Genomic DNA, 12,347 nt, shown 5'->3' on the forward strand with positions numbered 1-12,347 from the left:
TTTTAATGGTGGTATTTACGTCCTTCTCCCCCAGCGGAATTTTAACATAAAAAAAAATCATAACAGGTATTACTAAAATAATTCTTAGGCGTTTGTAAGAAAAAGCCTGGAGGATAACTTTAAATACCACTTTGCAAGGAGCGGCGAACAGCACCGTGGACAAATGCCTACACCACTGCTCAGCACACTCATCCCGGGCGCCGCCGGAAGTAGGTGCCGGAAGTGGGCTGTCCCGCGCGCGGTTCGCTGGTACTTGTAGTTGGGGGCCCATGGAGAGGGCACGGGTCAGTTTGCGGATTACTGCGTTGTCAGGTGTGGGATCTCACGTGGGAGGTGAGACGGGGCCGGCTGCCTTCGCGGCTGGCAGAGGTGTCACGGATCAGGGTCGTGGGCCTCTGGTGAGGTGCTGGGCCGCCGAGATCGGAAGCCGGGCGAGAAGCCGTAGGAGAGTGCGACCCGCGGAGGGCAACTCAGGGCCGCACATGTGTCTGGGCGCCGCATTCCGAGCAGTGGCGCCCCCTGGGCTGGGCCACACAGAGGCAAGGCCTCTACCGCAAAGGAGGCCTGGCCCCTGAGGGCCCCTCCTCTCGTGTGGCTGAGCCCTGGCCTGGGCCTGCATGGGAGCTTTGTGGTTGGCTACATCGGCCTTTTCCATGCCAGTGAATGGCCTTAATCCAAGGAGTTGTTCTGTGGACATTAGGCAGTTGAGAAGGGCTCCCTATGGGACCCAGGTTTCTGCTCCACAGCACCATCCTCGCTGAAAAAATGTTACATCTGAACCCCTGTACCCCAGAAATGAATCAGGTTGCAGAGAAAAAGAATGGCGTCTTTTGTATCCAAAAACCCCATCTCAGAGGCGATCTATATAACCTGAGAGCTCCTACTCTAACCAGAACTTTAGGGCAGAAATTGGGAAGTCTGAGGGAAAAGGCTTTTAGATGCAGACAGCTACCGAATTTGCTTACTCTCACATGCTTTGAGACTTGGCCTGTTTGTTCCAAAGCCCTGAGGAGAGGGGTAAGAGAACTGCAGGGAGTGCGAGAGGAAGGATTGACTGATAACAAGAGCTGAGTAACTTTTTCCAGTGTTGGACCGGTTAGTCTGTGTCCTACAAGGTGGGCTTGGTTTTTATGGATTTTTCTCTGCCTTTCCAGGAATCTGCATTTCCCTGAGAGGAAGATATGACAAAGTTCCAGGTGAGTTGGAGTTTTTCCTAAAATTCCTTTCTGAAATTAAACATAACCTTTTTTTTTTCCCTTGGGACAAAGAGAACATGTGCATGAAAGCTTGGCTAGTGTTAGATCCTGTGTCTGTACTGTACTGTATTTATTTTCCTCTCCCTCATCCTTTTTTTTTCCTTTGTCAAAAAGTTCAGTATGAAAAACATATATTTCTGATTATATTTTATACTGCCCTTCTTCTTTACATTTGGTCTGCTCTTCAGAGTACCTGCATGTGCACTTCTACCGAAAGACCACAGAGCATCTTTGCCTGGTCCTTTCAAAGCTAAACTTTTCCTGCCAGACATTTCACTCACATCCTGTTAGTTAACTTTCTGTTGCTGTGAGAAAATGCCTGATGTAATCAATTTATAAGGAAGAAATATTTATTTTGGCTTACAGTTTCAGAGGTTTCAATCCCACAGTTGCCTGTGGGCCTGTGACAGCACAGTGCATCATGGTGGGAGAGCAAGGTAGAGGAATTCTCTTCATCTCATGGCAGGCAGGTCACAAAGAGGTGAAGGGGCTGAGATTCCAATACTACCTCCAAGGGCATGCCCCCAGTAACATAGTTTTGCTTCCACTAGGCCCCACCTTCTCAAAGTTCACTACCTCACAGGCTGTCTTTTAGCATATGAACCTTTGGGAGACACACAAGATCCAAACTATAAACTATAGCATGTTGAAAGTCATTCAGAGCTACTGTATGTCCAGTCCAGTGCTAAATAGTCTCAGGAAAACAAATAGAATGATAAACTATGGTGCTTTTTTCTTCAAGGAACGCACTTCTTGATGAGCATATTATGTGTACTCAAAACATATGCATATTAATGATGACCATTTATAATTGTGAAAGAATGAAAAATATTAGAACATTAGTTAAATGTCAGCACAGTGATAACAAAATCACTGCTACAAATGCTCCTCACCTAGGCGCTGCATCAGAATCATCTAGGTTTCCAAGAATTAAGGTTCTTAGCCCTTCCCTGCAGACCTACTGAAAGGAGACTCTCATTCCTCCTTGTTATCAGAAGATTTATTGTGAAATAATAATACTCCACATACTTGATGTTAGTAAGTATGGTAGGTAAGATGACTACCTAACCAGATAATTTACGCTCTGGTTGCTATGTTCCCTTCCACCAACATGTCTACTAAATTGATAACAGTGAATGTAGATTTACCAAGTAGCACTTCTTAAAAAAAAAAAATTGTCTCTGTAAAACCATGTGTAGATAGTTACCTAAAGATTGACAGAATCATGAGTGTTTGAGATGGAAATGGTCAGCCCACTCTCTGTCAGGGTGCTGGTGTTTTATGGCTGCAGAGAGCTGTGACTCAGAGAAAGCTGAAGAGAAAGCCTTGTTCTTTGTTGCAAAGAACAGCAGAGCCAGAAATAAACTCCATGTTTTTCAGATCCAAGCTGTTCTTTCTCCATAACTAAATAGGTCATCACACCTGAAGTTATTTGAATAAAATATCAGGCTACATTTTTTTTTTTTTTCCAATGAGATGGGGTCCTCTGTGTTGCCCAAGTTGGCCTCAAACTCCTGGGTTCAAATGATCCTGTTGCCTGATACCACAGGCCTATGCCTCTATGTTGGGCTCAGATTGCATTTTAAGGGAAAAAAAAAAAAAAAGAGAGAGAGAGAGAGAATTCTCTCTCTCTCTCTCTCTCTCTCTCTCTCTCTCTCTCTCTCTTTTTTAATTTAAGAATTGATTCTTAACACCACCAGCAGTAGAAGCCTCTTTTTGTGTCCTGGTTTACAGGAAGAGACCATTAGCCTTATAAAAATCTGTGTATATGGAGGATAGTAATCTTCCTGGAGGTACAGAGAGCATTGAAAATGTTTAAGGACTTCAAGAGAGATTAACATGCACAAGACCCTGTGTTCAGTATATTTTTCTCCCTTCTACCTATTCCCCTATAATTATTCAATGTTGATGTAGTTAGGGACTGCAGGCATAGTAAATTTTGAGATTCTGGTATGTTAAGTAATATGTTAAGTATGTTAACTTATGTTAAATAATAATTTTTTTAATTTAAAGAAAGCACTTTATTCTACCACATATACTTATTGTTTTCTGTATTCCAGACATCGTCTTTGTGTGTGCCAAAAGGCAGCCCCAGTTTAACCCTTTTCTCCCTCTGCAACCTTGGATAAGTCACTTCATTATGAACCTTGGTTTCTCATCTATAAAATTGGGGTGTCTGGCTTGATGATCTCTAGGGTCTCTTTATTTGTTGCACTTCATTAGTCATTTAAATTGAAGGTGGCCAGGCATGGTGGGGCACACCTGTAATCCCAGCAACTTGGAAGCCAAGGCAGGAGGATTGCAAATTTGAAGCCAGCTTTAGCAACTTAGCAAGGCCCTAAGCAACTTAGTGAAACCCTGTCTCAAAAAATAAAACGGGCTGTGGATGTAACTCAGAGGTAAAGCAATCCTGGGTTCATTCCTCGGTTCCAAAAAAGAAAAGAATTGAATGTGAATTTATAAACTTCCATCTTTTAGATTCCAAGTTGGTTGTGTTAATTGCTAGGGATTTAAAGATTAGTTGAGTGTGACCTCTGTCCTTCACAATCTTACAGCCAATTTGGGAGACAGATTTAATAGCTATATCAGAGATGTGAAAGATGCTCTGAGGTCTTAAAGAAAGAAGCACCTGGCTTATCTGCCTGCTTCAGAAGGGTCTTGCTGATTATCCTGAGATAAAGGAATTCCAAAATGGATGTGAGAAATCCAAGTCAGGGTAGAAGCAACGTGAAAAGAACTATGCTAGACTAGAACATGCTGGGTTTAGATGGTTCCAAGTAATCCACTGTGACTACGCCACTTATCAGCTTCTGCATTACTGTGTCCTGCCTCTCAGTAAATTGTTATATCAAGCTGGGAGGCATCTGGAATGGAAGTTGAGAGCCATGGGATAACCTGTCTGGAGTAATGAGAATTTTAACATTTGTCAGGTGAAAATAGGAAACTACTGGTCCTATGACCTTCCTCTTTGACCAGCCTGCAGGATATTGAGAACACTTTCCCACTGTATGCAGAAGTTCAGTCTTGGGGGCGACTCATTAGCTTCACTGATACCAAGGAAGACTGTTTATTATTTAGATTCTTTTAGTCTCAACTCTCTCTTGCTGTAAAAGGAGCATTACTTTTTTTCCCCTTCTGCCCTCCCCTTCCTCTCACTTGGTCCTCTCTTGTAATATTTCTCATCCTGGAATTTTCAGTCTTCTACAGTTAATAATCCACCCACATATCCTTTTCATTCTTGGCATGGATTTCCCCCTGCCACTTTGTTTACAGGATCTTAAAAACTACTAAGTCTGACTATGGACTGAAAGACAATAAAACTTGTTCTGTGAAAATTTGGTAAGAAGTTATTGTGGTCTAAGGTTTATTTTAAAAACGATGACCTTACTAAGACATTGGTAATGGAGGAGAGAGAACACATTGGAAGGAAATTCAAAGGATAGAACTGACAAGATCTGAAGTGGTTTGAATATTGTTGAGGTAGAGAAGGACGCTTAAACAATCCAGGTGACTAGTGGAAAGGGATAAAAATTGAAAGAAAAGATAATTGATGGATCTGAATCTGAAGAAAGAGGAAGGGATTCAACCTAGAGTACCCAAAGAGAGATTAGCTTGAGCAGAAAGAAACCTTTCTAAAGTGGGAAAGAAAATGTCTGGTTGAGAGGAGTGACTGATTGCTCTCCTCCTCACTGCCCCCAGCCCAGTGCAGGGGATTGAATTCAGAGGCTCATGCAAAGCCAGGTTAAGTGCTCTCCCCCATCCCCCAGCTCTACCCCAAAGAATCCACTTGCTTGATATTCACTGGGCCCTGCTTCACTAGAGGCTATGGTGATGGAGCACTAAGGCATCATTCTCCACTTCTTCTTTGTCCCACCTTTGCCCAGGCTTCTGTTGCCTAACCTTTTAGGCAGAGTGGAGACACAGTCATTGAAAGGAGAGCTTGAGAGAAAGCTTCTACTCTCCTCATTTTTACTTTGTCCACTGGTGACTAGTTGGGTAAGTCACATGTCTCCTGCATGGCAGGCCCGGCTGTCCTCAATTTCTGAGGAGGGAGTAGTGGTATCTCCTCAGCCTCAGGTGGAAGTTGTCTAGGCTAATCAAATTCATGAGGTAATGCTGCCTTCTCAAAGGTATTGTGGACTTCCTGGTCCATAATTTAGGTTTCATTTGACTCATTATTTTTAATATATTCTATCACTTTGCTTTTCAAAGTGTGCCTTCTTAACTAATGCCAGCCCACGAACCATGCAGACATCAGTATAGAGAGTAAATTGTTTATTAAAAAACAGAATCCTGGTCCTTCACAGCAGATAGTTTGAAAAGTGTTGCACTATCAGACAGAACCCTGGAGAGAAACAATCATCTGAAATTAAATGAATAAGTAATTGGATTCCTTTTATGTCCCAGCCTGTTTGAGGCCTTAGGAATGCAGCAAAGAATGACAACCTCTCTGTCCCAGGAAACTTACATCTTAGGGGAAGAGACAGTAAATAATGAGGTAAGATAGAAGTAGAATGAAGAAATTTAATTGGGAAAGTGATTAGCTGGTCAAGGAAATGCTTTTCTGAGGAGACAGTAGGTGGGCTGAGACCAAAATGATAAGGAACTGGGATGAAGGTGTGAAAAAGCACATTTGGGACAAAGAGGGAAGCTAGTGCAAAGGCCTTGAGAATGAATTTGATGTGGTTCAGGAACCTGCAAGGTTGCTGAGAGCAAGTATAATATTAAGAAAGGAGTGTGTACAGCTGAGATTGGGGAAATGACAGGTATTGAACTGCTGATTACCAGTGACCCAAGTTCCATTTCCCAGATGTAAAGATTAAACACTGAAGCAAGTGTAGAAAGCAAGTTTTATTTAAAGAATAATAAACTTTTCTCTAGAGGAATAAAGGGCCAAAGCTGGTATTCTGATATCCAAAGTAGGAGTGTCCTATACCTTTTAAACATTTTAGATTTTCTTTGTTCTGCCCTCTTCTCTTATCTTGTTCCTTCATTTTCCCATCCTGCCTACATGACTAGTGACCTGATTAGTTGGGAGGTGGTGGAGTGCCGGTGGGATGGCCAAAAGGTGAGAAACAGATGGGCTAGAAGGGCCAAAGATGGAGTGATACTGGGCAGGAAGGGAGCTATAGCCCAGGAGGCATTAATTAACAGCTCCCTGTCTACTCAGGAGGTGCTTGTTAACAACCTTTTGGGAGGAACAGTATAGATTGGTAATCTTGGTAATGGGTGGAGAAAGGTCTCTAGAGGCATTAGCATTTCAGTCCACCAGAAGCAGTCTCCAACTTCCCAGACCCTAACTCAGCTTTCATTTTCCCCATCACCTGTCTACACTAACTAACTAACTGCCAGTCCTTAATCATTGCTTTAGTACTGGCTCTGCAGAAGCTTCCAAGCCAAGATGAAGGGTCTGGATTTTATTTGATGTTCACTGAAAAGCCTTGGAAGGTCTCATTCCTGGTTTGTGATTTTTCAAAAATCACGATAACTGCTGTATGGCAAAATTTTACGTTCACAGGAGTGAAAGTAGAAATAGAATGATTAAAAGTTTGGTGCATGTGGAAGACGACCACCCCTCAGGCTGTAGCAAAAACAATGCAGTGGCCCTAGAACTGCAGCTCAGCAGCAGAGCACTTGCAGAGTGCTTGCCTAGCATTTGTGAGGTACTAGGTTCGATCCTCAGCACAAAATAAAAAATAAACAAATAAAATAAAGGTATTATTCCCATCTATAACTACAAAAAACAATTTTTTAAAAAAAAAGCAATACAGGATGGAGAGACATGTTCTAGAGTGAGTAGGGGTGAGAGTTTGTGATGAATGAAATGGAAAGAGTGAAGGAATAAAAGACTAAACTATTCTTGATTATAGTTATTGTGATTTAATGAAAATTGGCTCAATGGAGTTTAACAAATGCAAGGTCAGAATGTGGGGTCAGTTGTTGCTAGTGTTGAGGTTGTCAGGATAATGGTGAGAATGGGATTTGAGAAATTATATTCCATCTATGTATGATATATCATAGTGCATAAATACATTCTACTGTCATTTTTTAAAAAAAGACAACATAGCAATGACCATGAGATGACAATGACAAGGAAAAATGGAATAGCTGATAGCTTGAGCTTGGATGGGTAGTGGGCAAGAGGGGAAAATTTGAATGGAAGTAGCAAAGTAGCTGGAAAAGGAAAGATTTTCCAACACAACTTGATTTAGCTTGCTCAGATCCCTGATCTGCAAACTTCTCAACTCTTCTCACCTTTTCCATTGCTACCAATTTCACTCTTCCAGGGCATTTGTGCAGTATTTGTTGGTTCCTAATATTTTAGGAACCAGTAACATTCATAGATGTGTGTATGGTTTCACTGAGGAAGAGTGCAGTTACCTGGATCTTGCTTAGAGGAAGCTGTACAGAGTTGTGATGGTGGAAAATTACAGGAACTTGGTCTCAGTGGGTAAGAACATTACAAACCTGAACATTGCTTATTGGAGTCTTTGTTTCCTAATTCTTTTTTATACCAAAGGATATTTTCTAATTATCCTAAGCAGTTGAAGAACTTTATTAAGAATTGAGACTAGTGAGTGGCTTCACTGAATCCTTTTCAGAACCCAGACGTGTTCCTTTTTTATAAACCAGGGATTGGGGTTTATACCTGTGGGTTTAATCCCTAGTACCAAAAACTAAAATAAATAAATAAAGTAGTGAAAAAAATGTGTTGCTTACTAAATGTATCCAAGGGTAATAGTTAGATGAATTATTATGAATCACAGAAAAGATAATACATCCTGTTGATAAAGAATTTTTAATTAGTTGAGAAGATGAATAGACACATACTAGGTTAAGTCATGTGAAATTACCATTTTGTAGTCAAAAACAGACACCACAAAAATGACTGAAAATAAGCATACTGTTGTGGTGGCTCTTTAGGGTTTCCCTGCCTCAGTCTGTGGCAGATTCCTGGTTCTTCTTCTCTAGGTAAGTGTGGCTCTTCATTCATTATTCCAGCTAAACCTAGAGAGGAGGTTGAAAAATACTTCTGAGTGGTAAGAATCGTGTATTTTCATGTCCTAGGCCTGTGCTTTACATAGGCACTAAAATTGCTTACTTGGAGCAATAAAGCAAAACTTTCATAAGGAAGTATTTTAATTTTTTATTTTGTTTTGGTACTGGGGATTGACCCCAGGGGTGCTTTACCACTGAGCAACATCCCTAGTCCTTTTTGTCTTTTATTTTGAGACAGCATCTTTCTAAGTTGCTGAAGGTCTCACTAAATTGCTGAGGCTGGCCTTGGGACTTAAGATCCTCTCTATTGCCTCAGCCTCCCAGGCCACTGAGATTTCAGGCATGTGCCACCACACCTGGCTTGACTTTGTGATTTTGAAATGGAGTATCTCTGTGTTTCCCAGGCTGGACTTGGACTTTGGGCTCAAGAGATCCTCCTGCCTCAGCCGCCCAAGTAGCTGGGACACACCTATAGGTGTGTGCCACTATGCTGGCTTGTTTGTCCCCTTCAGAGTTTTTCCTTTTTTTTTTTTTCTTTCTTTTTTTTTTCCTCTTCCAGAGTATTTACTGTTATCAGTTTTATTAATGGGTTTTACAGTGTTAACCTTTTCTTGAAATTCTTTGCCTTGTATGAGGTCATAGTTTTCCTGTTTCCTCCAGCCTCCTTCATATTTCTTTTTGCTGCAGATTTACTTTCTTCTGAATTTGGAAATCCCAGAGGGCTGTTTTGTTTTTACAGTTCTGGAGATTGAACCCAGAGCTCACAGATGGCTAGGGTAAATGCTCTATCATAAGGTACACTCCAAGCCTGCCTTTTTTGTTGTTGTTTGTTTGTATGTTTTTGTTGTTGTTGTGTGGTGCTGGGATTGAACCCAGGGACTTGTGCATTCTACCAACTGAGCTATATCCCCAGCCCCTGTTTTTTTGTTTTTGTTTGTTTGTTTGGTACTGGGGATTGAACTCAGGGGTACTGGACCACTGAGCCACATCCCCAGCCCTATTTTTTATTTTATTTAGAGACAGGATCTCTCTGAGTTGCTTAGTGCCTCACTTTTGCTGAGGCTGGCTTTGAACTCATGACCCTCCTGTCTCAGCCTCCCAAGCCACTGGGATTACAGGTGTGCACCATGGCACCCCGCCCCCTGTTTGGTTTTTGATCACTATACATCCCATCACTATATGGAAATGATTCACAACCATTTCTTCCTAAGGAGACAAATTGAATTAAATTTCTCTCCAACAGAAATTAAGTACTAAGGAATAAGGTTTTGCCAAGTAGAATTGCTTTAGAGAACTAAAAACCATGTGTAATGTGTTAAGAACAAATTCTCATCCCTTTGGGGGTGATATTGCTCCTCTTGAGAATGCATACTGTGTGTAGATATTTGAATAAAAAGATAATATATATTTAAAAGGCTTCAACTACCTTTCTATTTTGATAGCCCTGATGTCTTTATTTTTCTATCCTCATATTAAACTCTACTCCCATGTGTTTTCTTGGCCATGGATAGATACACTTGAATATCCAGGGCTACTTCAAATTCAGAGTGTTGAAAATTTTAAAGACTTTTCCTTTTTAACTTCTTATATTCTTACTTTCGTTTTTCCAGTCTCCTGGTTTAGAAATAGGCCTTTATTAAGTTTCTTTCTCCCCATCCTCAGTATCTGCAAATTTCACTATGTGTGCATGCACTTGTGCTTGCACTTGAAGGACCACAGGAAAACAGACTTAGCTGAAAAGAAGGGTGAACTTGGCAGCAGAGAACAATGCTCCATAGACCACAGGACACAAAAGACCTCAAAAGTCAGGCAGGGAGCTTAGCCTCTACACCAGCAACTAGGGTAATTCTGGCTTTTTATCCAGAAATGGCAGATAAGTGACATTTAAGGGAGAAAAGTCACTGGGCATGGCCACACCGGCCTGTAATCCCTTTAACCCAGGAGGCTGAGGCAGAAGGATCACAAGTTTAAGGCCAGCCTCGGCAATTTAGTGAGGCCCTAAGCAATTTAGCAAGACCCTGTCTTAAAATAAAAAATTAAAATTAAAAGGGCTAGGGATGTGGTTCAGTGGTTGAGCACCCATGCATTCAATCCTTGGTACCAAAAATAAATAAATACATAAATAAATAAGGGAGACAAGTCTATGTATAATACCTAATTTGAGCTTGAAAACTGAAGTTAACAATCTAATTTTTACCATAATTCAAACATTAAGTGCAGCTGAACTCTGTGGGGCTTAAGTGTGCTAGTAGGAGGTAGAGGAGGACAGTGGGAAGTTGGAGAATAAGTACCCAGACACAGTTAGATAAAAATAATAACTTCTAAGTTCTACAGAACAGTGAGGTGACTACACTTCACAATAGTCAATTATATACTTAATGATACCTGGAAGAGAAGAGCTTGAAGTCTTCAAACACAAAGCAATGATAAAGAGATGGAAACATAAATTACCCTCATTTTCTTAGTACATACTCTGTGTGTGTGTGTGTGTGTGTGTGTGTTGAAATATCATACTGTACCCTATAAATTTGTACAATTTAAATAATTTTAAATGCTAAGGAGGTAGCTCAGTGGTAGGGCATTTACATAGCATGTGCAAGCAAGGTAAAAATAATAATTTAAGTGATAATAAATTTAAAATAGCTTAAAGTAAACCAAAAAATCAGTGGCTAGGGTGTGGCTCTGTGGTGGAGTTCATCCATAAGGTCCTGGGTTCAATCCTTTGATTAATTATCCCATGCTCTGGTTCCTGATTGGTTTTGCCATTTAAGATTTTTTTTTTTTTTTTTTGATGTTCAAACCTATATGAAACCTTTTACTAAGCCTTCCAGTTGACCCCCCCTTTCAAATCTCTCTATTTATATCTCACAGTCTCAGACCCAGTGACATATTCTTTTATATGTTCTTCTTTTAACCATTGGATGTTCAAGTCTGATTTTTTTCCTTGTTTCCAGCTAGGTTCCTGGAGAGAGCCAGCTATCTAACACAGACATCCATCAGTATCCATAGATTTGTTCCAGGGTCCCTCCAGATACCAAGATCTGAGGATGCTCAAAACTCATGAAATGACTTAGTATCTACATGTAAGCTATGCACATCCTCCTGCAAACCTTACATGATTTCTAATACAATGTAAATTCTAGATAAATTGTTGTTTTGTTATATTATCTAGGGAATAATGACAAGAAGAAAATTTGCACATGTTCAGTTACAGGCACGTTTTTTTTTCCCAGATATTTTTCATCCACAATTGGTTGAATCCATGAATGTGGAACCCACAGACATGGGAGACTGACTCTATTTTCAGTGCTGTATGTACATAGTCAATATTTAATAATTGACTACTGCAGAATTTAGTAGAGAAGAAACTTTTTTTCCTCAATGTTGAGAAATTATTATACATTAATTCTTTGTATTATTGCAGGTTTTTTGGTGGTGATTGTGGTTTTGTTGTTGTTGTTTTTTGTTTTGTGTTTTTTCAGTGCTGGGATTGAATCCAGGGGTGCTTTAACATGGAGTTACCTACCCAGCACTTTTTATTTTTTGTTTTGAGACAGGGTCTCCCTAAGTTGCCCCAGCTAGCCTTAGGCTGGCCTTGAACTTGCTATCCTCCTGCCTCACCCTCTTGAGCCATTGAAATTACAGGTATATGCCACCATGCCCAGCCATATTATTTTAAATATTTAAAAATCTGATAACCACAAAATTTTATTACTACTTGTGAAAGCTATCAATAAAATTTCTCTTTCATTGATTTCATACACCTGTAATTTTTTTCTTTATTTTTTTTATTGTTGGTTGTTCAAAACATTACATAATTCTTGATATATCATATTTCACACTTTGATTCAAGTGGGTTATGAACTCCCATTTTTACCCCATATACAGATTGCAGAATCACATCAGTTACACATCCATTGATTTACATATTGCCATACTAGTGTCTGTTGTGTTCTGCTGCCTTTCCTATCCTCTACTATCCCCCCTCCCCTCCCCTCCCCTCCCCTCTTCTCTTCTCTCTCTACCCCCTCTACTGTCATTCGTTTCTCCCCCTTGTATTATTTTTCCCTTTCCCCTCACTTCCTCTTGTAT

At 40.5% G+C, this 12,347-nt stretch overlaps 1 protein-coding gene across 1 annotated transcript in view; it reads left to right on the top strand.

Moving 5' to 3' along the window:
• The first annotated feature begins 269 nt into the window (after nt 1-269).
• The window catches only part of Znf239 (zinc finger protein 239), a 27,905-nt gene continuing 15,827 nt past the window's right edge, over nt 270-12,347 (top strand). Inside the window, exon 1 of the mRNA XM_048807594.1 lies at nt 270-539. Coding sequence (XP_048663551.1) covers nt 270-539 — 270 coding nt within the window. The remainder of the gene's footprint in view (nt 540-12,347) is intronic.

Source organism: Marmota marmota, unplaced genomic scaffold, assembly GCF_001458135.2.
Source record: "Marmota marmota marmota unplaced genomic scaffold, marMar, whole genome shotgun sequence".
NCBI lineage: Eukaryota > Metazoa > Chordata > Mammalia > Rodentia > Sciuridae > Marmota > Marmota marmota.